At 39.1% G+C, this 25,951-nt stretch overlaps 3 protein-coding genes across 5 annotated transcripts; 1 reads left to right on the top strand and 2 right to left on the bottom strand.

Moving 5' to 3' along the window:
- The first annotated feature begins 6,429 nt into the window (after positions 1-6,429).
- On the top strand, positions 6,430-11,170 carry LOC121748850 (putative zinc transporter At3g08650). Of its 3 annotated transcripts, none has more exons than XM_042143394.1 (6): positions 6,430-6,677; positions 7,312-7,952; positions 8,627-8,911; positions 9,359-9,487; positions 9,858-9,955; positions 10,137-11,170. In XM_042143394.1, the coding sequence occupies exons 2-6, from the start codon at positions 7,500-7,502 to the stop codon at positions 10,948-10,950; spliced, it is 1,779 nt and encodes a 592-aa protein (XP_041999328.1). In that variant the 5' UTR covers positions 6,430-6,677; positions 7,312-7,499; the 3' UTR covers positions 10,951-11,170. The 3 variants fall into 3 exon arrangements, with proteins under 3 accessions (XP_041999328.1, XP_041999327.1, XP_041999329.1); XM_042143393.1 differs by having other exon boundaries at positions 7,315-7,952; XM_042143395.1 differs by lacking the exon at positions 6,430-6,677 and adding an exon at positions 6,746-6,794 and having other exon boundaries at positions 7,315-7,952.
- A 779-nt stretch (positions 11,171-11,949) lies between these two features.
- Positions 11,950-18,307, bottom strand: LOC121747984 (putative uncharacterized protein DDB_G0270496). The gene is made up of 14 exons (XM_042142180.1): positions 18,140-18,307; positions 17,632-17,729; positions 17,285-17,517; positions 16,605-16,677; positions 16,187-16,261; positions 15,992-16,102; positions 15,801-15,843; positions 15,225-15,321; positions 14,720-14,822; positions 14,545-14,640; positions 14,382-14,414; positions 13,732-13,831; positions 12,440-12,524; positions 11,950-12,361 (listed from the first exon to the last, which is right to left on the bottom strand). Exons 2-14 carry the CDS (start codon positions 17,713-17,715, stop codon positions 12,235-12,237), a joined length of 1,260 nt encoding a protein of 419 aa, XP_041998114.1. The 5' UTR covers positions 17,716-17,729; positions 18,140-18,307; the 3' UTR covers positions 11,950-12,234.
- Positions 18,308-20,554: 2,247 nt separating this feature from the next.
- LOC121747985 (cytochrome b5 domain-containing protein RLF-like) lies at positions 20,555-25,046 on the bottom strand. Its single transcript, XM_042142181.1, has 6 exons — positions 24,892-25,046; positions 24,590-24,642; positions 24,074-24,452; positions 23,526-23,660; positions 21,100-21,150; positions 20,555-20,989 (listed from the first exon to the last, which is right to left on the bottom strand). Exons 2-6 carry the CDS (start codon positions 24,620-24,622, stop codon positions 20,913-20,915), a joined length of 675 nt encoding a protein of 224 aa, XP_041998115.1. The 5' UTR covers positions 24,623-24,642; positions 24,892-25,046; the 3' UTR covers positions 20,555-20,912.
- Positions 25,047-25,951: the final 905 nt, after the last annotated feature.

A 25,951-nucleotide genomic window follows, 5' to 3' on the forward strand; every position in this document is an offset into this window, starting at 1 on the left:
GGCGGTTTTCGTCAGAAACCGCCGGTTTATCTGCTCCCTACTCTGAAACCCTACGAACCTACCCCGGAGTTAGCCGTTTGAACCGTTGAACCGGCGGTTCAAACCGCCGAACCGCCTGTTCACGGTTTATGATTTTGCCGACCCTGAACCGGCCCGTGTTAACCGGTAACCCGCCGGACAGTTCAAACCGCCGGTTCCGGTTCATGAACCTGCGGTTAACCGCGGGGCCGGTTCGGTTTGTGCACGTCTAGATATAGCGTTGACACATAACGCTACAGCATGTGTTATATTACGTGTGCATATTTAAATTTTGCGGAAGGTTAGTCGATTTTGCCTCATTATTTCAAATATTTATTCAAAAGCATATTCAAAAGACTGTAGATGGATGATGAGGTGGGAAGCAAGGGTTGCTTATTTTTCAGACTCCAATGAATTAATTCGACAACACTCAACCGTAGGAATATACGATTTGACATCATTTCTTGGTATTTATCAAAAAGTGAGCATGCCTTATTGTTAAAATATTTCAAGGCAATGTTCGGTTTCCTAGATAAAATACACCAAGATATAATCTATGATTGAGTTGTGAGATTATTTTAGTCATAAGAGATTAACTAAAACTAATTATCTCATTAACCAAACACAATACAAATTTAATCTTGAGATACAATCTTACAAATCGAACATACTGTATAAGTTAATGATCACAATACAATTATCATAGTAGTTTGCAACTTCTATTGTGATTAAAATAATAAATTTTTCCCTGACCCAATAACAAGAATAATGAAGAACAATGAAATCCCAAACAACAAATTTTATAGCAAAACTGAGCAAAACACAAACAACCCAACAATCAAGAATAACATGGAGATTTAGAAAATTAATGGCTCAGAACTGACTAGTAAATATCACAGCCACAACAACGGAGATCTTTGAAAGAAAAAATTGTCTTAGATCCAAAATTTGTGGCAAAAATTAACGAAACCCTAACAGTCCAAATGTCCAATTATCTCGCAAGAACAAAGAGCTTTGGAGGAAAAAAGACTTAGATCCGACTGGAATCATGTTAAGGGTAACCTTCCTTAACGTTCGAATTCCACACAATCAAGAAACCGAAGCAGTGGTCGTCGAGCGCCCAAGAGGTTTGGGTCGGCGAAGACGTCCGTCAGAGGGTGTGCTGGGCGCGAGAGAGGTTCTCGTCGGCAGCGATAGAGAATTAGAGTTTTGTGATTCAAGCCAAGTTGAGCGAAATACTGATTTCATTAATTGGTGGAATGAATAAAATGATAACAACCTATCCCTATTTATAATACTAGAATACTAGCTTATGGAACAAGAAAACAATATATGAAAAGATAATATGAATCAAAAGATAACTAAATAAAAGATATGGAAGATATGGCATTAATGTCTCGTATCAACTCCCCCACGATTAAAATCCATCTTGTCCTCAAGGTGGAAACCATGAACCAGTGACGAGAGTTGACAGCAAAAGCTATTGCGAGGCGTCTCCTCCTGGATCAAATGCATATCGAACAACTGAACGTCTCCCTATATATTCTTGCACGGAATGATTGCTTACCAAGCAGATGTCCCACTCGTTGTGTGTATGTCCCTGCAACAAACACTTGAAATCCCCGTCGACATCCGACAATGCAGCAGCTGGCAGATGCGCTGTTGAGAGGATGTTATTCACATCGGAGCTGCACGACCAATATATTTCTTTAGAAGCTGAAACTTGGTGGTCTGCAGGACTTACAGCTCTATCCTCCTCAACTCCATGCTTTTCACCAAGCAAGGCAATAGACGAAATTGATACACCAGTAGCATCCGAATTAGAAGCATCATCGCCACATACATCTTCCACTTTTGTCTCGGATTTAGAGTCCATTAAAAGCATACTGCCCAAGTTTCACAATGCTCCTCTTCCACCGTCCTGCGCTTCGAATAATAGTCAAAATCTCTTGTAACCTCACATGAATACTCAATCGGCGCAACGAAACTCGATGAAGAATAATGGTCTTCGTCTTGGTCTCTCAATTCATATGCATATCCACACACATAACTATCCAAACACTCGTCAAGGTTTGGTGAATGTGTATGAGTAATGACTTCTCCAATGCATCTTTCCTCATCAGCTGCATTCTGACAGCAATGTGGTTGTGGTGGCTGCGACAGGGGTTGGAAAATACAGTCCGACGGCTCCATACGCACCGGTGGCTCATGTGGCTGGTATTCGGCATCGGGATTTTGCAGCGCCGCGTCTGAAAGCGTGCAGGTGTACGGCAAATGCTCAAAGACCAGTGTTGGGTTTGATTGATGTCGAGGTCAGGAATCGCCAAACCGATTGAGTGGCTCCATATGTGCAGCAACAGGTTGGTGTTGCTGCCTATAGGCGTGTGTCTGCTGCTGCTTCCCGTAGGCGTGCCGACGCTGCTGTGCGGGCCAGTAACCTGAGGGTGAGTGTTGGCAAGGTTGTGTGCCCGGGCGTGGGCTGCGCTGCTGCCGGAAGTGATCGGTTTGCCGCCTGAGTGTATCCTAACAGTTAGGCAAGCGCGGAGGCTGGTACGGGGTTTGATTAGTCACACGCGCGGGCTGACCGTACAGGTCCCGCGGTGGGAGGATCAAGCGCGGTGGCCGGTCGGCGGTGTGGCAGGGCTGGTGGCAGGAGGACTGGCCTCGCGGCACTCGCACTTCCTCCTGATGATGAGGTCAGTCCCAGCACATCCCCGCGTGTCGGGACTGGTGATCTAAGGTCGGGTAGCCGCGGTCCTGCTGCTGCGTCGGTGGGTCCCAGCAAGTCGGGCGGTGCGGCTGTGTTGCGCGAATCGGGTGGCGATCCCCCCCTAGTTGGATTCGTTGATCTCCGCGATCAAATAGGTGGCTTCTCTCGGCGTAGCCGCTGCGGGGTCGAGCCCGCGCATCCTGCGTGCGATCGCGGTACCCGATGGGCGGGTATCCCGTTCGTGGGCGACGATTAGGTGGATCCAAGCGGCGTGAGACGTAGGGTGGTTTTGGCTCTGGCTGAGTGGGTGGACGGAGGTTGTCAATGCGCCGATCTGTTGTGTCCAACCGGGTCTCCAGTTTGGTAATCGCAGCGTGTATGCGATCAAACAACTTAGTTGTATAAGAGTCTTCCAAATTTGGCATCTCAAGGTCTTCTTCGGATGCCAGAGGGTGGCAATGGTGACGAGGGTGAAGAACTAATATAAACGAAAATGATGTTGTGGGTGAGATTTCTTAGCCGTAGAAATCGACCTTGAATTGGGATGAATGGATGCACGGAATGAATCCGTCGGGCAACGGCGTGGCTAGTTGGTGTGCGTGGGTGGATTCTCGTCGGGCAGCGGCGTAGATGTGGCTAGTTGTTGTGTGGTGGTTTCTCGTCGGGCAGCGACGTAGCTATGGTTCGATCGGTGTTGTGGAGGGTGCGCTCACGATGAAAGCACCAGTTGTTAAGGGTAACCTTCCGTAACGTTCGAATTCCACACAATCAAGAAACCGAAGCCGTGGTCGTCGAGCGCCCAAGAGGTTTGGGTCAGCGAAGACGTCCGGCAGAGGGGGTGCTGGGCGCGAGAGAGGTTCTCGTCTGCAGGGATAGAGAATTAGAGTTTTGTGATTCAAGCCAAGTTGGGCGAAATACTGATTTCATTAATTGGTTGAATGAATAAAATGATAACAACCTATCCATATTTATAATACTAGAATACTAGCTTATGGAACAAGAAAACAATATATGAAAAGATACTATGAATCAAAAGATAACTAAATAAAAGATATGAAAGATATGACATTAATGTCTCGTATCAAATCTTGACAACCTCCAAAGAGGAGGTTGATTTTGAGAGATGAGAGCGGACAAAGTCATGAAGTAAAAGGAGAAGAGAGGAGAGCGGAGCGGGTAGGGCATAGGATTGATATCAAGCTCAAACAGTGGAAATTGCGTGGCTTGAGACAGGCCAAAAAAAATAACACGAACGAAACATAAGATAAACATTGTCAACACTATCACTAAACTTTAATTCGCTAAAAACAATAAACAAAAAAATTATTTATACATTACAATAAAAATTTAAAAATAAAAAAATAATTTTATTAAATAACTAAAATTTACACAATTAAAAATATTATATTATTAAAATAAAAAATAAATGGACATAATTTAAAAAAATAAAATGGCATCTAAAGTGAAAATTATATAATTATAGTCCATGTAAACAATATTCAATTTATACAAACTATAAAAAAGAACAAAATTCAAAATTCAAAATTAGAAAAACAATGTGGCAATCTGTCATTGGCTAACCAATTCGCATACTTAGGGCACCCGCAACGCGTCTCGCGGTTGTCCCTTATCTCGTCTCTCCGAGATGAGACGGCCGCGGGACGCGTTGCAGCGTCCTGTCTCGTCCCCAGCCCGTTGAGACGCCCGTCCCACCGTTAAAGAAGATCGACGTAGGGAGGCGGAGGAAGCCGCGCCGTCCCAAAGACGATCCCGGATTACATTCATCGTAACCGGGAGGAAGCCGCCGCAAGGTTAGTACGCGACTACTTCTGTGATAACCCGGTATGAAGAGATACCTACTTCCGTCGCCATTTCTGCATGCGGCGACCGCTATTTCTCCACATCGCAAATACATTGGCAGCCCGAGAAGAGTTCTTCCAAGAAGGGTTAGACGCCGTCGGCCGTCCCAGTCACACGACACTGCAGAAATGTACTGCAGCAATCCGTCAGCTTGCGACTGGACAAACGGCGGATTTGTTCGACGAATACCTCCACATTGGAGAAAGCACTTGGAGAATGTGCTTGATGCAATTCTGCAAAGGCTTCTGGGCAACCTTCACCGACGAATTTCTCCGGAAGCCAAGCGCGACAGATTGTCAGTTTCTACTCCATCTTCAGAAGAAGTGCACGGATTCCCAGGGATGCTTGGCAGCGTCGATTGCATGCATTGGCAATGGAAGAATTGTCCTATGGCGTGGAGGGGGTCATACACGAGCGGCCACAAAGGCACCCACCCCACCGTTATACTCGAGGCCGTTGCCGACTACCGGCTATGGATTTGGCATGCGTACTTCAGGGTCCCCGGATCGAACAACGACATCAACGTGCTCAACCAATCCGACCTCTTCGCCGAAGTTTTGGATGGTAAAGCGCCGGCCATCAACTTCATCACTAACAACCGGCAGTATAAAATGGGGTACTATCTTACCGACGGCATCTACCCGAAGTGGCCAACCTTCGTGAAGACGTTCAACAGGCCGGTGAATGAAAAATAGGCTCTTTTTGCGAAGAAGCAGGAGGCTGCTCGCAAGGATATAGAGAGGGCGTTCGGGGTTCTCCAAGCGCGTTTCAACATTATCAAAGCCCCGGCTCGTACGTGGTCCATGGAGAGTATGGTCGACATCATGTATAAATGCATAATCTTGCACAACATGATTGTCACCGACGAAGGACCCGAGGCAGGAAATTGGTTCGACCCAGAAACCCCCGGAAGCTCTACCGCAAGTAGTCCGCCTCGCAGCGGAGTGCATCCGTCTTTGTAATATCGGTTGTCTATTCGGGCAAGGACACGTGATTCTACCGCCCACGCCCAACTCCAAGATGATCTAATGGAGTACATTTGGGCAAAATTTGGCAACCGGTAGACGCACATGATCTTTCTTCTGCTTCTTTGCGCTTTGAGATTTTGAATTTAGAGAGTGAGCAGAAGAAATTAAATTATGTATTTTTAAATTTTTAGGATTTTTAATTATGTTTTTTTTAATTTTTTAAGAATTTTAAGTTGTAATTTTATTTTTAATGAATTGTGTTTTTATTTATTGAATTTATTGTAAATAAAAATAAAAAAATGAAATTGAATGAATAGTTAAGGGATGAGATAAGAGATGGAGGGTTGCAGGTTCCGTCTCTTAGTTAAAAGATGAAGTGAAAAGTACAGTGAGGCCCATGAATAGTTAAGGGATGAGACGGTCTTAGCATGCTCACACTTAATTTGAATGTGTGCTTATTGACACATAACAACGTGCTTATAGAGTTATGAATATCAAGATTGTGCAACATTTTAATGTAAAATGCGTAACGTCCTTACGTAGGAAAAAAATGTAGCAGCTCATTTTGGAAATCTAGTTCCCATTTGGAATTATTTCAAGAATTTTGCCCGAGTGAAAGAAGGACAATATCAACAAATGCGTGTTGAAATTAGACACACAATTGCCTAATTACCTTTGACTTGCACTTAAGTAGGAGTAATTAATTAATTAATTAAATGTGTAGCTTGCATTATTAAAAAAGACATTATTAGATAATATTACTACCACAAATTTTAAACATTTTCATAAAAACCCTAAAAACAAGTTAATTTGTTTTGTCCCACCATCTTTTGCTTTTTCTTGAATAAAGTCAACATTTTGATTACAAAAAATCAATAAAGAGAAGAAGAAACAAAACCCCCAAATTTTGTTTCTTTAAAGTTGGAAATCATCATAAATTCATATTGTTAAAGAATAACGTATAAACAAGGGGCGGCGGTCCACGGTTTTGGCATTCATAATCAGAAATCAGATTGTGAATTACAAATAAATTTATGATGGTGGTGGTGAGATAGTGCATTTGCAACCTATCACCATCATCGTCAACATCATCCGTTCATTGGTTGTACGGATTTGGAAAGGTGCGTTTCCGTTGATCGGCTCAAAATTGGTGTCAAATTTGGGTTACAATTTTGTTTTTTTTCTTCAGGCAACATAGCAAAATCCCTTGGAGATTGAGATTTTGTGCCTTCCCATTTGTATGTAAATGGGTTGTACTCACCTTTTGAGTTCATTTCTTGATGATTGAGTCAATAATTCTTTTGTTTCTGGAATTAATCAAGCTATTAATTTTATGCTCTTATTTGTTTTGATGGGGTTGGAGACGGTTGGATTTTATGTGTTTACTTATCTGAAATTGTGTGGGGCTTTGGGGATTTATGATTCTTGATCACACTGTGTCTAATCAAAGTTTGTCGTGCTTGATAACTTTTAGAAAGTTGAAACTAGGCGATTTGTTTTGTTGATGTTGTTGTACTAGCCAAAAATTGTGATTTGAATTAGGCCAGCTATAGAGTTATACGAAGAAAATTCACAGATCCTGTTGTGATGGACTTGTGCCACTTGACTGAGACACTAAAAGAGCTAGTTCTTAATGTTTTAATGATTTCATCGTATGTTGTCGCATTATCTTGCTTGTGAATATTATTGCTGCATTTTGAGTCCTCTTGTTCTTTGTTTATGATGGTTTTTCCTTGCTGAATCTTTTGCTTTTAGCAGCATCAGGGACGGTATTACCTAATTCAACATTCGTGCGTGGAGAGCAGTAATTGGCAATCACTAAGCTATAACTGTGAAGTGCCGTAGGCCAGGAATTATTTTTTTGCCCTTTTCATTGGGCTTGGTAAGGAACACACTAATACATGCATTTGATGATCGAGTGATTCCATTGTGTGAAGCAAAAAATGATGGGTATTAGAGTGAACCAGCTTCTTTTGGTATGCCTCTTTGCTGTAACATTTAGTCATAGTATAACAGCGGAACAAGATCATCAGACTTTACACAGAATAATAACTGCTCCGCGGAGGAATGCAGAAGGTGGTGGTGTGATAGATGGATCTGGTACAGAGCATATCAATGACGAAACGGGTGGGTGGCAGGACGGAAATGGAAGAGTGTCGGTGTTAACTGTTGCAATTTGCACACTGGCAATGGCTGCAGCTACTGGTTTGGGAGCTCTCCCATTCTTTTTTATGGAACTTGATCCCAAATTGGCTGGGATATGCAACGGAATGGCAGCTGGAGTAATGCTCGCTGCAAGCTTTGATCTTATACAAGAAGGGCAGGGCCATGGAAGTGGCAGTTGGGTTGTGATGGGTATTTTGTCTGGTGGTGTTTTCATCTTGCTATGCAAGAAGGTAAATCTTTTTGACGGTAATATTATGTCATCTTTAAAGTCAAACTGGCTTTCATGATATGATTCTATGATTTTATGTTGCAAAATTTCTCTATGTTGTTGAATGTGGTGACGTGGTTATCCAATGCACACTCATACCTAACAGACTTGTGTTGTTTATTGAAATGCTAGAGGATATACATGCTCAATAATAGTCTCTATTTTCATAACATGAATGAAATTACTTTAGGAAAAATGATGATAAATTGATCCTATCACAAGTGACCCAGACCCCTTTCCATCACTTAATGAGGTTTGTGCTATGGCATCCATGTCAATAGAAGTGTATCTAGATTTTGTTTATTACTATAACATTAGCATAATAAAGAACATTATATCCAATGAGAAGGCCTTCTTTTGAACTATGTAACAGATAACAAATTTTATTAGCGTCCTGCTCTCTTTTTAATCACTTTAAGAATAATTGGGTTGCCCGTTGCTGTTACTCTGAAATTTTATTGTCCCAAGTAGCTCTAGGACAAAGGTTTTTTTATCTTCTAATCCACATTTTTTGTTCATTTTAGAGAAGCTTACTGAAACTTCATGCCATTATTTGCACTTTGGATTTCTAGGGCTTTCCTTTATTAGACTGCTAAAAACATTCTATTGTGTGTGTGTGTGTGTTTTTTATCTCAGTTTCTTGAGCAATATGGTGAAATGAGCATGCTGGACATAAAGGGAGCAGATGCTACTAAAATCATTCTTGTTGTTGGAATCATGACTCTCCATTCTTTTGGGGAGGGATCTGGTGTGGGAGTGTCATTTGCTGGCTCTAAGGGCTTATCACAAGGGATATTGGTGACGTTGGCTATTGCTGTGCACAATATACCTGAGGGCCTGGCTGTTAGCATGGTTCTTGCGTCAAGAGGAGTGTCTCCACAGAATGCCATGATATGGAGTGTGATTACGTCACTACCACAGGTAGTTAATCCTGATCATGGAAGAATTATGCATAATTTACTAACCTCAAAATACAAAATGAAATAGATGTAAGAGATTAAACAGGGAGGATGTACTTATATTTTTCGCGGTATCAATAATATATTCCATTTGGAACAGGTGAGAAATAATCAATATATTTTGGAACCACTTATTGTTGATTCTGTGGGGCTGGATCTTATTGGGGTAATGTAAGGATAAATATCTTTGGCTAGTTTTTGAATTATGACTTGCGACTGCTTGACTTCTCAGATGCTATTTGTGTATATTGGAAACCTGTGGACTCAAAATTGAGTTTTTTTTTGTGTATGGGTGCGCATGTAGAGGCTCTTTCTTCTTTTGTGTGTGTGCGAGGGGGTGGCGGAAGAGGTTGTTAAATCTTTGTTTGTAAAGTTGGAGATTAGTAGCTCATGTAGTTTGTTAATGCAGCCTCTTGTAGCGGTTCCTTCATTCATATGTGCTGATGCATTCAACAAGTTCTTGCCATTTGCTACTGGATTTGCTGCTGGTTGTATGATTTGGATGGTTATGGCTGAGGTCTTGCCAGATGGTTTCAAGGTAAATATAGAACATATATTGAATGCATTAAGGCTAATGAAGTGAAAGTTCTCTTAAGGCCAGAATTGATGACCTTAGTATATCCATTTTCAATTACTATTGAGTTATGTGTGGCATCAAAAGCTAGATGTGCTTGTGAATATCAAATCAAAGTAATTCATGCCTTCCTGATTGAGTCTTTTCATGGAATATGATTGTGTAGAAATAGAATATTTGTTTTATTGAGTAATGAAACGAAAAGCATCCTTCTATGATGTCTCTGTTGATTCTCAATTCTTTTACAATCTGAAATGTTATTCCCTCAAACATGATCAAATCCTATCTGATGGCTTCCACTTTAGATGTTTTTTAACACTCCCCTTATTTGCAGGAGTCTTCCCCATCTCAAGTTGCATCGGCAGCTACACTATCTGTGGCATTTATGGAGGCACTCAGTGCTCTGTTTGAGCATTTGAGCCAAAACTATAGGTGAGATACCTTGTTTGTAGCCACATGTTTGCTGTAATGTGTTAATTTGCATGATGATATCAGTTATTTTCTTCCATTCACTTCATCTTTCTCTTATGAGAGAATGGGGAACGGACAAAATTGCATTAATTTAGCATCATTCGTCAGACTTGTCCATAACATTGTTATATTTTTTTTGCAGTCAAGAAGATGCTTCCGGTTTCTTTGTTTCTCTACTATTCGGTCTAGGTCCTTTGCTCGGTGGTGTAGCGCTCGTTGCATTTGCTCTTGCTTTCAGGCTCAGACATGCATTTCTTACCGGTATGGCCTCTGGCATTGCCTTTGTCCTCGGTGCCTGGCGACCCTTCCAACTATTTGCGTCTTCTAAGATGGGGCTTCTTCCACTCCTGTTTCTTCTTGGACTCGGAGCAGCTTTCGTCCATGTACCTACATCCATTCTCACAAATTCTCGACTACACAGGAAGACTTCAGCTAACACATTATCTTCTGTCACCGGTTTCAATGTAAGTGCGCTCACACTCCAGTCAATCCTAGCTTGTGCAGCAGTCGCCCTTCACGCTTTCTCTGAGGGGCTTGCGTTAGGTGTAGCTGCACCCAAAGCTTACGGGCTCGGGAGGCACATGGTCCTCCCCGTCTCCCTCCACGGGTTCCCTCGTGGCACAGCTGTGGCTAGTTGCATCTTTGGAGCCACCGACAGTTGGCATGCATCCCTCTTATCTGCTGCCCTAATCGGGTTGGCGGGGCCTTTATCTGCCATTGGGGCGATACTTGCCGGGATTGACTACAGTGGGCTGGACCATGTGTTGGTGTTTGCTTGCGGAGGACTATTTCCATGCTTCGGGAGCACAGTGAGAAGGGCGGTTAAGTTGGATAAATGGAAGAGCGTTTTCGGGGTCATCGTTGGCATTGTGTTTGCTAGCGTGTGTCTTGCGTGCACGAAGCTCGTGTGTTTGCACACACCGTACTGCAACTCAGCTCCTGAAGCTGTTAAGTGATGGACATGTTTACATAACCAAAAAAGGAAAATGAAACATTGTAGAAACTATTTCTGAGCAGCCTGTTCCTCTTTCATTTGCTGTTTAGGGTATTTTGTATATTTAGTGTTATTTACAGTACAGTTTTTTTCGTATATAGTTTTGTATATTCTTCCTAGACTTGGAAGTTATAACTGGTAGAAAGTTGAATTCTAACTTTGACATGCTGGTAGATCCTCAATTCCGTGTCGTTCTAATAGAGGTGCTTCTTTTCGGCATAAAAGTTGAGAAATACTTCATTAAATGTTTAATATGTTAAGTGAAAATAATAAAGTAGAAGAGAAATTAAAAAAGAGTAATACATTACCGTTTTGTTATAAATAGAAATAATTTAATTATTTTGGAACGTCTCGAAAAAGAATGACCGTAAATGAGGAACAGATGGAGTGTTTATTTCCTAAAAAAATGTGTCACTCGTACAGTATTAGGGAGTCTTAAAAACTTTGAAAATTACTTAGTAGTACTATATTTTCAAAAGGACACCGAATATTATTAACCGCAAACGCACTTGTATTATTTGGATGGTTAAAGATTAAATAGATTTTTTGGATCTAATTTTGTTTCATGAATAGATGGAAAATAAAGAAAGAGAATAAGGGATGAAAATGAATTGGAATAAAATGAAATATGAGTAGAAGAGGTATTTTACGATGGAGAAACAGAACAAAAATTGAATAAAAGAATGCTGATCAATGAGAAAAAAAAAACATTTATTTTTTATTTCCACAGAACAAACACATGGCAGTGTGGCACAGCTTGTGGTTATAGCCAAAGACCGTGTAGCACAGGCCGCGTCTTACACCTCATCCTCGGCTGCAGCCTCGGCCTGCAGCCGAGAACGCACCGGCATTTCCCAGGCCTTAGGCGCTGTGAGTGCATTGCACTTACTACTTTTTCATAAGAAATCTTAAATGAAGAGTAAAATAGTAAACATATTCAACCTGACAAGCAACAGTAAAGTTGAAAGTAAAATAAGATAGTATCTAACTGAAACAAAACTTTAGATCTCTTTGAACAAAAGAGATGGGAGTCTAGTAATTCTTAAACATGATATTGAAACTAAAACACAAAAATTTGATGAACAAACATGTAACTAGTACAATTTGCAAATTCCGCCATATCGATCCTCGGAGACTCTCACATAAGCTTTCAGCATTACCTTTCCTTTCAGGCCGACACGGTAAGTGTTGTTTTACGGAAATTCAAGTTAAGGAGCCATCTTAGTGGTGTGTGTGTAAAAGCTTGTTATGATACAGAGGCAGATTTCTGAGATTTAAGGCCAAATAAGTTTTCAAATAATTTTGTGGCCGTAGGATGGATATCTGCGGGCCGAGGAGCCATGAAATTTACAATCTTTTCATGAACATGATACCTGGAGAAACGTTTCAAGAGTCAAACCAACCCAGAAAAGTATTTAAACATATCTCCTGCCAACAAAAGCTAAACTTACCGAATCTTGCGACTCTTTGAAGCACGGCGGTCAACAATTTTTCTCTTCTTTGTTTGCAATCTTTTGAGGGCATAGAAAGCCACTTCTGTCAACAAAAACGCCATTTCACAATCTATAAATAATTTTACCATGCTTGCCAATAAATAAAAGGAAGCTACAGGAACACTAAAAGAGCCAGACAAAGCCTTGCCAAAAAATGGAGAAATTGACAGTAGTTATCATGTAACACCCCAATTCCAATAAAATCATAACATAGCACTAAAATAACTGTGATTACTTAATCATTATCAAATTTATCAAATAAATTTAGCAATTAGTTAACCAATAAACAAAACATGTTTCGTCACACATTCTTTGAGTTTATTTTCGTTGTTAACTCAAGAATAATTCACATGGTCATTTGAATATAAAAGGATACCCAACAACCTAAATCCTCAAACCTCAAATTTCATCATTTCTTTTGCTATGAAAATTTAGTTAAGATTAGAGTTTACCTTATCTGTCGAAGCTCACATCCCTCCTTGACTTAACATCCAACATTGCATAGTATTGAGAAAATAATTTGGTGTGGCGGAAGAGGTAATTGCCGATCCCCCCTCTAAAGTATCTTCCTTACATATATGTATATATGAAGTATTCTCCCAGTTATTATTAAATTTTATGGTTTTTCATGTGGACAAATGTCACCTTTTAGTTTCATACACAAATTCCCAATGTCTCTAGATTTCTCCACTACATTCCAATTAAATAGAAGACCAATCGGCATTTTTTTTAAAAAATTTTTTGCCTACAACAATAATTTATTTAATTATCATTTTATTCAAATACCTTTGATTTATATTTAAGCATGTGTCTTATTTATTTCTAGATCCATCTGCTACTTTAATTACCTCAATTATCACAACATTGGTTTTCGGAAACATTTAAATCTTTCACATATGTTAGAATCAGCTTAATTCATTGGTGATGTACTAATTGGACACTCTTAATTAATCGTACATACTAATGCACATAAATAATTATACTCTTGTCAATAAAATTCAAACAATAATTTGAACACTTCAATTATATAATATTATTTTTAGTTGGAAAAAAAATTCTTTCATTTAGTTATTATTTTTATTTTATGATAAAACCAAATACTCCTAAATTGCTATATTTTTATTTTTAAATCAACAAATTTCGTGTAGGCCTATTTTAGGGATGTTACATATCAAGTGATGCAACATGTAGTGAGATGTCCATATAATGTATTCCTACCACAATTAATAGGCTGAACTATAAAAATTTACCAGATGATGATGGGTCAACTGTCTCAAAGAACTCTTTCAACAGTTGCTGGTAAAATTCTGAGTCATCCAGAAGTTCAGGATCACCATTTGTGGAAGTCTCCTGGTCAGTTGTATAAAAGAAATTCAGGCATCAAACAATACGAGATGTTCATAACTTCTAAGGAATGCTACAAGAAGTTCTCAAACAGGTTACAAAGAAGGCTACAAAGTTTTCACTTCTCAATTGCATTTATTCTTGAAACTTAGATAAGAAATCTTGCCCCATCCCCTATATTACAATTTTAGCAAATAGGTTGTTCCCATGGAGAATCACTAACCTTATATAAACGTAAGATGTGTGCATTGAACCAATAAACTACTCATTGAATTTGAATACTCATTAAACTGCTAATGTACGTGTTGTATAAGTAACATTCTGCATGTAGATTTAATCCTTAACAGATTTACCAGAGTCATACATCATGCAACATATCATTAATTTAGACCACCTCAGAGAAAACAAAATCTTCAGTGAGGCACTGATGTTGACAGATTGATGATCTTAATGGGCAGAAGGAATATGCAGTTACATATGACCTTATAGCTACATAAATGAATATATAATTACACACAAAATCTCTGCTAGTAACCCAAAATAATTAAAATAATACCTCTTGCTTAACATTCTCTGCATAGCATGGCACCTGCAGAATGTCAAAACAGATTAAAAACACAGCACTCATGTAAAGTGCAGAATAACATATGCACAATCATCAAATGACTTAAAGTGTTGATCCAAACCCAAATTGGTTTAAGACTTTACTGAAAACCTACATTTCCAAATACAGTAACAGCCGATCTATTCTGCTGCATCCCCTTAATCATTTTACTTGGATCCCTCATGTAAGCAGCCACTTGTTCACTTATACTCTGAAGGAGAGAAAGATGTTAGAAGCAGATAGTTGCAGACCTCATGCAGTGAGGAAATCTCAGTGGTCTTGTTAGAAACCTGATTGAAGGCATGCAATTTGTCCTTAATAGCAGCTGCACCAGTTGTCACCTGGGTCTTCCTATGCCATTTGTCAACTGACTTGTTTCTAAACAAATTCATTCTGCAAGACAGAACAGTTACTTAACATCATTACAAAATCACTATGTTTCCAGAAAAGCCAAGAACATGATGTTAATTGTAATATTACATCAAAATACTAGAATAATACATGTGCAATGCATGTAGAAGGATGGACATAGGATACTCGCAGATTGTCCCAACCTACCACGTGCTGGTGGCAGGCAAGGTGACTGACTGTATGCTCCATTTAGAAGGAAAAAGGCCACTTTACTAACACTTTCCATTTTATATGTAGTAGCAGGTTAGATGCACATGCGCATCAAATAAGATTATAGACACATGGTCCATAGGCACAGGAACTATTTAACTGAAGCTGATATTGAGAAACAGTGGCTCATCAAATAAATATGAAGAGCTAAAATCTGCTAGATAACAAAAGTACCTTGATTGTATTTTGGAAATCTGAATCCATTCTTCATCAATATTCCCATCTGAGACGCCTGGCACATCTAATTGCTTGGAATCTCCCACAGGATTACCTAATTGGGAGAAAATACCCAACCACATTTCACATCAACATTCAATAAAGAAGACATGTTTATGTATTAAACAAAAAATACACTGACAAATTCAATATCTTTAGGATTCGAAATAAGAACCGTTGATTACAACTTCATATTCTATTACTCATCCTTCACTATGTGACATTCATGTTCTTTCTAGAATTGATTTAATGATTTTATAATATTAATTTGGAGGTTTTTGCATTATTAATTTATAATAAAGTGAAAGTTTCATTTTGCAAAGCTTGTAGGTCATATTTGCTATGTTAGAGAAACAAATAGTATTATGGTCCAAAGGCTAAAAACATGAAAATGAAAAAGAAGAATTTCACGTACTACAATTTTATAAGTACTACTTTCAGATCAAGTAAGCATAATCTAGAGGTAGGGTTTTTCAATAGCCAAGATGGGGAACTTCTAAGAACAAAGAAAGGCTAGTAATGTAACATGCACACCTTCTTCAAATCGAGTGATAGACGGATTGTTTGTCATCAGAGCCTGAGAAAATTAACATCAGTTATGCACTAAAAAACCTTTAGAAGGGCTAGGCACATTTATAACACAAAAATAAATTACTGAAGTAATTAAAAAGTATAGGGCACCGAAATGAACTAAAGGAGATAGATGATCAAATAACCAAGTATACCTGCTGCAACTCGAGTATTGAATCCAATGTCTTCTTTGATGAAGCAATTAGATCTGAATATGCTTCACTAACTTCATTATCAGCTTCACAATATAAGGACTTAACCTGCTCCTGTTGACAAAAGGTTTTTTGTCAGTATACTGTTTCACTGCATGCTTTCTACTATGAAATAACTTGCGAAAAATGGGCAACAACCTCTGGAAGTCTATTACAACTCGAAAATGGTTTCTGCAGCAAGAATCTGAGCTCAAGTGTCTTATCCCAGAGAGCCTAATCACAGGAGGAGACGGATTATATCAACTCAAGATCACAATAATAGTATAATTACCAACAAACAAAAAGTAGAACTCAGCAAGGGGAGCAGTATATAAATAGATTGGCAAACAGATAAAAGCAAAGGCATCTCTAGTCTTGCTGGTTTAAAAGGCAGTGAAACCAAGAAGCAGCATAAAGTATCTTCTCAAAAATAAAGTTGCTAAAAGATCTAAAAGTTGAGCTAGAGAGTACAAATGACTTTGTTGGAAATCAACGTATGCACATTATTCAGAGCAAATTCAAAATTAGACATTGAGTGAAAAAATAAACTAGATATAATGGGCCAGTAACATCGTACCCTTTGATTTTTTACAGCTTGACCTTTTTGAATGTCCTCATCCGTACGATGCTTTAGATTCCTCCAAATGTCTCTGGATATGATACCGAGTAAATTAGCAAGTAACAGAAGTGTAAATGGAAATTCCTCTAGAATGGTCTAAGAGGGCTGGTAGGTAGAAGATAATGATACAGAAAAAACAATTATTGGGATAAGATAATAGGATGCATTCATGACAAGCAACATACTGTATCTCTTCCTCACAATCTCCTTTACTGACCTATATTAAGAAGAATTCTGAGATTGAGATTTATTATTAGTTTTTAGATACTAATACTATACTCAGTCATGGAGAGATGAGATAGCAGAACTCCAAGAGGAGAAGATTAAATGTTGCACACTTCTCACATGTGAAGCAAAACACTGATTTGAACTTCAAGAACATAGTTTTTCTTGTATCATCTTAGGAATTCAGAAGGTTTCCAAATTTTAGCTATAAGTTTTTTAAAGTCCAACTTAATCGTATAACGAAGCATTTCACCAACAAATATTTAGCAACAGCTTATCACTGAAGTGCACATATAACAGAAGCCAACAAAGTAGAAAAAAGATATGGAACATAAAATACCACTATAGTTTAATTCTCTCATAAGAAAGCTAATTTGCAGAACATCAAATAATGCAGCAGTCCAATTACTTACTGCTCCTGGCTTTGAAGTTCTCTATATTCTTTCTCCAGTTCATCCAGCTCCTCGCCTTTCTGGACATCTTCATCGCCATGTTCTCCTTCCTCATTGTCCTCTCCTGAGCCTTCCTCCCCCTCATCCTCTTCATCATCCTCACCCTGATCTTCATCTTCACTATCATCGTCGTCAATATAGTCATCTTGATCTTCATCATGAAAATCATCATTGTTGCCATCATCACTGTCCATCTACGTATAAGAGGTAAAAAAAGAGATAAAAGATTCACAATAAGTAGATGGAAAAACAAATGCTTCACTGATAAATTTAATAAAAGTCACAAAATTAAGGAGTGGTCTTCTAACATGCATAATAGTGTCATTCATTTCTTCGTCCGATCCCATATCACTATCACTCTCCATTGTCTTTCTAGCTTTCTTCTTCCCCATTACTGAAGAAATACCTGACCACATAGAAAAGATCAATATTCTAAGTCAACCAAAGAACTAAACACGATACAAGAACAAAAAATCATATAGTACTACATTTCAATCACTACATTATTATTAATATGCTAAATTGGGAAAAATCATAGCTTACAGATAAACTATATAAGGATTTCCACCAGAGACCAATAAAAAGGAAAACATATAGTTTTGCCCAATAGGGTTTAGCGTTTTACAATTACAGGTGACAAAGATGAATGAGCTTGAGAAGCTAGAATTGGAATTTCATCAGTACTCCATATTTTCTAATATATATCTGTATTTATATCTATACTAATATAAAGAAAAAGTTTTGGGACAATTTTCAGAAATGCCGAAACATCATAAATTCTGGAATTGAATGAAATCAATAAATGCTGCAACACACCGGCGAGGCAGTGCGGAAGGAGAGCTGGCGGCAATGCGGCGAGGCTGGACGGTGGGTTTCGGCGTGTGAGGCAGGTGCGGTGGATTCGTCGGTAAGGGGGATATCTTTTGTAAGGGTTTAGTATTGGTATGATCTCATTTTCTTCTTCGGGTTTTGGGCTGCTGGGTTTCACCGTAGAGGTTTATGATTGGGCCCATGTCTTCTAAAACAAGTAGTCTTAAATAATCCACATAGTATAAATTAAAAGTTTTCTTTGGTTGTTATTACATGTATATATATATATATATATATATATATATATATCACCTAATGCGATAGTTTCTGATTTCACTATATAATACTCTCCAAGATGTCCCATTTGTAAATGAAATTCTTGTTCCGTGTATTAAGAAGAGAAAGAGTTAAATAAAAAAAAGATAAGAGTAAAAATAATACTAGCATTTTCATTTTTAGAAATTAATCATCTTTGTTAGAGCATCCACTACGCGTCGCGCCGGTGTCCCGCGATCCGTCCCGGAGAGACGGGTCCGTCGCGCGACGCGTTGCAGCTCGCCGTCCCGTCCAGCCCCGTCCCGCGTCCCGTGTCGCCGAGACAAGCGACGGGTCGTCTCGCCACGCGCCTAGGCGACGTGGCGTGACCCGGCGTCGTGCGTGACGCCCACTCGCCGGCCCGCGAGTGGGCGTCGTCACGCTGACGCAATAAATCAATTTTTTTAAAAAAAATTGAATTTTAAAAAAAATACTTTTTATTTATAAATATTATTTTTATATTTAAAAATAATTTTTACAAATAAATAAATACAAGAAATTCGTAATAGCTCACATATATTTGATGGGCTTGCGAATTTATGAAACTCATTCTTGGTTGCTTCTCTTTTATAGAGACAACCTTGAATGTTTTATATTCCACTTTCGATGTGGGACAATGTCATTCTTGGTTTCTTCTCCTTTATAGAGACAACCTTGAATGTTTTACGTTTCACTTTCGATGTTAGACAAAGTCATTCTTGGTTGCTTCTCTTTTATAGAGACAACCTTGAAAGTTTTATGTTTCACTTTCGATGTGGGACAAAGTCATTCTTGGTTGCTTCTCTTTTATAGAGACAACCTTGAATATTTTATGTTCCACTTTCGATGTGGGACAAAGTCATTCTTGGTTGCTTCTCTTTTATAGAGACAACCTTGAATGCTTTATGTTTCACTTTCGATGTGGGATAAAATCATTCTTGGTTGTTCTTCTTTTATAGAGACATCCTTGAATGTTTTATGTTTCACTTTCGATGTGGGACAAAATCATTCTTGGTTGTTTCTCTTTTATAGAGACATCAAGAATGATTTTGTCCCACATCGAAAGTGAAACATAAAACATTCAATGATGTCCATATAAAATTGTATTATGTCATTTTTATTTTTTTAAGATTTTAATTATGTTTTTTTTTAATTTTATGTTGTATTTTTATTTTATGCTGTAATGTTATTTTAATTTTAATGAAGTATGTTTGTTTTAATTGAATTGTGTTGGAAAAAAAATAAAAAATGAAATTGAATGAATAGTAATTTAAGGGACAGAATAAGGGACGGTTAAGGGAGTGGGCGTTGCAGGTTCCGTCCCTTAGTTAAGAGATGGAGGAATAAAGTACATTGAGACCCTCAAATAGTAGTTTAAGGGACGGTTAAGGGACGGTGGAGGGACATCGTAGTGGATGCTCTTAGAATAGAGCAAAACGAGGGTAGTAATAAAGATTAGTATCTCGTGCATAACATGAGTTTCAAAACTAGTTTTGTAGATACACACATATAAGGGGGTAGTGACACCTAATATCACGAAACTTTTCAAAAATTTATTTTTTTTCCCATGTACTTTAAATCTAACGTACTATCATGAACTCAAATAGTTGTTGAATTTTTCCATTGGCGACGGAATCCGGGTACATTAAAATGAGATGGATAATCATATCTATCTTCTAGAGACTTAATAATCACATCACTGTCATTTTTAAGTGATAAATCATGTTTAATGTGATAGACTGATAGTATTATATGTCAAGCTTAAGGTTGTGGAAAAAATAAAATTTTGAAAAGTTTTGTAATATCAAGCGTCAATACTCTTTATATTAATGTGTAGCTGTTAACCTAACTTGTGAATCGAAAAAATTATAGAATCTTTTTCATCAACATTAATCTTATTGCAAACTCTTAATTTTATGTATGAAGCACTAGATCCTTCATACTTCATAGTCATCATACACACCTACTTCTTGACTCACAAGTTGAGAGAGAGACGTTATCCCGCTTGATACAAGAGGCCCTATTACCAACAGGATCCAAGTCCTTGGCAGCCTATGCTTATGAGGCTTTCCGAAAATCACATATAGATCAAAAACCATCCACTTAAAACTTAGGTGGAGAACCTCATGAGAAAAGAATATAATCACTGCCAGGACATTGTCGAATACACAAAAATCACCTACAAATACAAATCAACCCGGTTGATATTGGAATGTTAGGAAGAAAATAGGTAATGGACTAACAAACAAATTGAACTCAGTCACCATCAAGAATTTATTCTACAGCTTGGCAGGAGGGGCTGATACATTTTCCTCCTTTATTTCATTTTTTTCTTTCTGTTTATATATTATCTATTGCTCCGTTGGAACATAACGAAATACATAGGCCTTCAGAGAAGTGAAACTTCCAGGTGATAAGCATGAGATGTCAAGATCGGAATGGTTACAGAGAATTGAAACTTCTTTTTGTGAAAATGTGAGCATCTTCATTTTCCTTCGTCCAAAATACCAACTAGGCATTTCTCAATCAAGAACTCTGCATTAACCCAAGCATGGTATTTGTCTGAATAAATGCGTCAGGATAACAAACATCACCAGCTCCTTGTCATATAAATTATGTAGTACTAGAATTGCTAAAATTAAAAAGTTAGCACATTTGACAAAAGAGGATACTGAATAAAGATGTGCAATCTTTTCCAACAGCCTTCATCAGGAAATCCACACCTGGAAGTAGAAGATGCATGGGAGAGTTAGTGCAAAATGAACTCGATAGAATCACTTCAAATGCTAACATTCTCAACATAGTAGAGAGAGCTAGGCAAAATCAAATGATTTCAAGAGTAAAAACTGTAGTCACCAGATATAAACAGTGTTGTTAGGGTCGCGGGGCGCACCGGGTCGATGAGGTGAAAATTCGGGTCGCGGGTCGACGAGTCGACGGGGTCGAGAGACCCACAAAGCTAGGTTAATTTTTTTGCCTTTTAATATTAAATAAAATAAATATATTGCTCTAATGTTTATAATACATCAAATAATATAAATGTAGACGCAATTCATGTGAATAGAGATAAAATGAAAAATAGAAATGATCAAAATATCAAAACAATTCATAAGTCATAACACAATAAATAATTGAAACCATTGTCTGAAAATATCAAAACAAAGGAATATATGAAGGGTGGCAGCAAAAGATCTTTGAATTGTTTATTTGTTTAGGAGTGAAGAGGCCGAATTCTAAAGTGTAGAAAGTAGGTTTGAAAAGTTTGATGTGGTGCATGCATATATATAGAGAATTGTGATTGAGAGAGACAGAAAACATGTGAGAGATTTGAGAAAATCAGAGATAACATGTGTTTAGGGCGACCCAGGCGACTCACTCGACCCAGGCGACCCACTCGACCCAGGCGACCCAGCGGCGACCTTTTATCTCGATCAACCCACCCATGTTGGGGCGGTGATGGTCTCGACCCAGGCGACCCGAGCGACCCGAACGACATTTTGACAACACTGGTGCTAATTACCATTGCAAGTGTTATTATTGGTTGGAGGGTTCATATTGTTCTATATTGGACTTTGGCCATCTTGTTCTCATTGTCCATTTAATAGGTTAAATGTAGCAAAAATCCCAGTAACAGTTTAAACTGCACGCGTAGGCATTACTTTGTGGTGAGAGATAGTAAAGAAAATAAAAGGTAATCAAGAAACATGTATCTGCATCTTGCTCAGTCATTCTCTTTCACATACTTTTGTACTAGTGTTTATAAAAACACATCTGGATTGCTTCCGAATCTCTTGCCTCTCAGCCCTTTTATGCATTCACTTTAAGTAGAAGTATCTCAGACATGATTATGTCCTTAGAATCATTCTAAATACTATCTTACAACTCTTATGTATTAATCTGCCCTTGATCAATTGTTAGTATGTGAGCTCGTGGTTAATGTTTCCCCATTTGGAGATCTCTGTTTCTACCTGAGGTTATCATATCCTTTATGCCTGACTTGAACATCACATATCTTCCTCACTTCATTACCTTGTGAGAATCTGCTAGTGTTGTTATGCATTATTAGGTAACTGGGGACTACCCTCCACCTATTTTCTTGTGTCAGAGCCTAAAACCTCTAATTTGAGTTTGAGTGTTTGATTTCATATAGCTCTGCCTTTGTCAAAATGTCGTTCGGGTCGCTCGGGTCGCCCGGGTCGCCTGGGTCGAGACCATCACCGCCCCAACATGGGTGGGTTGATCGAGATAAAGGGTCGCCGCTGGGTCGCCTGGGTCGAGTGGGTCGCCTGTGTCGAGTGAGTCGCCTGGGTCGCCCTAAACACATGTTATCTCTGATTTTCTCAAATCTCTCACATGTTTTCTGTCTCTCTCAATCACAATTCTCTATATATATGCATGCACCACATCAAACTTTTCAAACCTACTTTCTACACTTTAGAATTCGGTCTCTTCACTCCTAAACAAATAAACAATTCAAAGATCTTTTGCTGCCACCCTCCATATATTCCTTTGTTTTGATATTTTCAGACAATGGTTTCAATTATTTATTGTGTTATGACTTATGAATTGTTTTGATATTTTGATCATTTCTATTTTCCATTTTATCTCTATTCACATGAATTGCGTCTACATTTATATTATTTGATGTATTATAAACATTAGAGCAATATATTTATTTTATTTAATATTAAAAGGCAAAAAAATTAACCTAGCTTTGTGGGTCTCTCGACCCCGTCGACTCGTCGACCCGCGACCCGAATTTTCACCTCATCGACCCGGTGCGCCCCGCGACCCTAACAACACTGATTAGCATGCCTTATTTAGAGGCAAGACAAATTATGAGGCCAATGGGAACCAAATCAAATGATAAGCGTGTAAAGAATAGATATGGATACTAAAATCAATTAATTCTAATGCATAATGCAAGAGCATAAGAGAATACAATTTATTTTTTTTCCCATGGACTGAAATAGACAACAAACTTCTAAAAGTATTAGAGAAATCTAAAGAAGCAATAATAGCAACCACGAATAACAAGGTAATGCAAAGAAGATAAACTCCAGAGCTGATGCAACTAAGTCAGGAATTTAATGCCTACCTCCAGGATGGAACTTCATATATGGTGCAATATTGTAGACACGACCTTTTAGAACAGTCCACATGGAGCCTTCGGACTGATGTTGTTTAACTTCATTTAGTGATATGAGTCTCTTATTTGACTGTCCCTTCAATCCTGAGACAAAAAAAAATCAACACAGAAGAACTCATTCCGAGTTAGATGAAGTAGAATCGATACTACTGCATAGCACTACAGTGCTTTGGAGTTAAACATGTCATGTTGAGTGCATATTCATAAACAAACTGTACCAATGAAAACAAACATATTCCCCGATGACACTTTATTTGGCAATATAATTAACATATGAAAGCAAGACTTTGACAATGCTAAGCCCACAGGCCACAAGTGGTCGAGCACAAAGCACGTCATATATGTGTTATATCATTAATTCAGTCGCTAGTGATTATTGACCTACTCAGATGAGACTTCACCAGAGTAAAAAAAGTCACTAAAAATAATCAACATTTTTGCTTTTGGTGCAAAGGAAATTATTTAAAACACAGAAAACTCGTCACAATGGTAACAACCTGCTAGGTCAGGGTGTGTTCTGGTAAGTTTAAGCCAGTCCATTTGACTATATCCCTTCTCAAAAGGAACCTTAGTACGAGTTGCAGGCTTCCTGGAAGGAGCCTTTAATTCCACTGAAGCCTTAGATGAACTTCCAGCACCCTCTTGTATAGGCTGTTTGGAGCTTTGCTGCACTGCCCCACGAGATGACGCATCAATTACATTAAAGGAGAGAGAACCAACAGCTTCCTGCTTCCGTGACGAAGCATTCACTTTCCATATGCTACCACTATTCTCCTTACTACTCCTATCCGCCGTATTCTCACTATCATCTATACGAATCTGACTAACAGCATCAGAAGCTTTCTCAGTTGCAAAACCATCTAGAGGTGGCCCAGCCTAACAACATCCAGTGTTAAAATTCTCAGAAACAGGAATCATAGGTATGACCAAAACACATAAACAACGCATGAAATTCGCAGATTTCGGAACTGAACCGTCAAAATTATTGAACAAACGAATTAAGTAGCGCTTACAGGACAAAAGGTGAAATCATCATCATCAGCCATTTTCCCGATGTAAGATGCCTCTGCACAAAGATTCAATCACAGTGAATTAGGTAACTATTGAACCTACGCAATAACGAATCCCCAGCAGCAAATTGCGAACTCCTCACATGGTGAAGAGATTCCGTCCCCAATTATACTTATCTACAACCCTAGTATTCAACTATTACTCCTCCTCTAAGAATGTATATCTTTGTGTTAATATTTTTCGTAAATACGGAGAATAATTTATCCAGCACGAAAGAAAGCAAACAGAAAAAATTAAAACTCACATTCAGAAAAGCACACAGAATCAGAGGGTGTGGAGGCGCAGAGAGAAGGCGTAGTCTTGTTGAAGACGATCTTTGCAGTGGGTTGAATTTTTGGTCTTTGATGGGGAAAATTGAAAATTCTCTTTTGGTGCTCGATATTCGGTATGTTTATTCATTTTATATTTTGCTGTTTACAATTTTGAATGTCCTAGACGGCTAAGAGCATCTCCAATGGAGGCTAGCGGACCGGCTAGCCGATTCTCGGCGCTGGCCGGTCTGCTAGCCGAACTATTGTAGGCGACGAGCGGAAAAACGGCGAGAATTTCGGCCAGCGCACGCCGATTTTTTAGAGCTGGCCGATGCGCTCGCTGATCGGCTAGCCACCATTGTAGGCGGGCGATCGGCCACACTTTTTTTTTAATTTTCGAAAGACTATATATACGCGATTTGCACGTCATTTTCATTCGCACCGCTTGTTTTAACGAGTTTTCTCTCTCACTTAATTTCTGTACAAGAGCAATAAAGCAAAATGGAGAACAACAACGAGTCTACTCCAGTGACGAGTGGGTCTCAAACTCCCACGGTACCCGTGGGAGGTGGATGGGGTCCGATGGTCAGGTACTACAACATGTACCCTTGGATGCAGATGATGCCGGGGTGGGCAGCCGGGATGCAGATGATGCCGGGGTGGTAGCCGGGGATGCAGGGGACGCCGGGGGGACAATGTCTATCGCCCCAGTCTTGATTTTTTGACTGCTTCTTCGCACACATCGACTCCATCGGAGACGCGGTTCACTGGGTGTGAGACTTTCTCCTTAGAGGAGTTGGGGATAGATCTCGAGGATGCGGACACTCCCGTTTAAACGGGGGGAGTAGGGTGGGGTCGGGGCGCACCAAAGAAGAAGAAGGGCAAGGGAAGGGCAAAAGGGTGGTCGGCGAGTCATCGCAGCCGGCTGATGACGACAGCCCGGCACGGAGGAAATGGACGGATGCGGAGAACGTCGCGCTGTCCAAGTCTTGGGTGAGTGTTTGCGATGATCCCCTCCATTCGAATAATCAGAGGATCGTCAACTTGTGGGCT

The sequence above is a fragment of the Salvia splendens genome, chromosome 9, assembly GCF_004379255.2.
Source record: "Salvia splendens isolate huo1 chromosome 9, SspV2, whole genome shotgun sequence".
Lineage (NCBI taxonomy): Eukaryota > Viridiplantae > Streptophyta > Magnoliopsida > Lamiales > Lamiaceae > Salvia > Salvia splendens.

Excerpts from the sequence above, each read along its gene's own strand:
- LOC121747985 (XM_042142181.1), bottom strand. The coding sequence starts at position 24,622 with ATGGCTGATGATGATGATTTCACCTTTTGTCCT. Across the intron at positions 21,151-23,525 it reads TATGAAGTTCCATCCTGGAG|GTGTGGATTTCCTGATGAAG; the intron begins GTAGGCATTAAA and ends TTCTACTTCCAG. Across the intron at positions 20,990-21,099 it reads AGATTGCACATCTTTATTCA|ACAAATACCATGCTTGGGTT; the intron begins GTATCCTCTTTT and ends GCATTTATTCAG.
- LOC121747984 (XM_042142180.1), bottom strand. The coding sequence starts at position 17,715 with ATGGGGAAGAAGAAAGCTAGAAAGACAATGGAGAGTGATAGTGATATG. Across the intron at positions 16,262-16,604 it reads AAGCTGTAAAAAATCAAAGG|GCTCTCTGGGATAAGACACT; the intron begins GTACGATGTTAC and ends TCCTGTGATTAG. Across the intron at positions 12,525-13,731 it reads AGTTGACCCATCATCATCTG|AAGTGGCTTTCTATGCCCTC; the intron begins GTAAATTTTTAT and ends TTTTGTTGACAG.
- LOC121748850 (XM_042143394.1), top strand. The coding sequence starts at position 7,500 with ATGATGGGTATTAGAGTGAACCAGCTTCTTTTGGTATGCCTCTTTGCT. Across the intron at positions 7,953-8,626 it reads TCATCTTGCTATGCAAGAAG|TTTCTTGAGCAATATGGTGA; the intron begins GTAAATCTTTTT and ends TTTTTATCTCAG. Across the intron at positions 8,912-9,358 it reads TGATTACGTCACTACCACAG|CCTCTTGTAGCGGTTCCTTC; the intron begins GTAGTTAATCCT and ends TTGTTAATGCAG.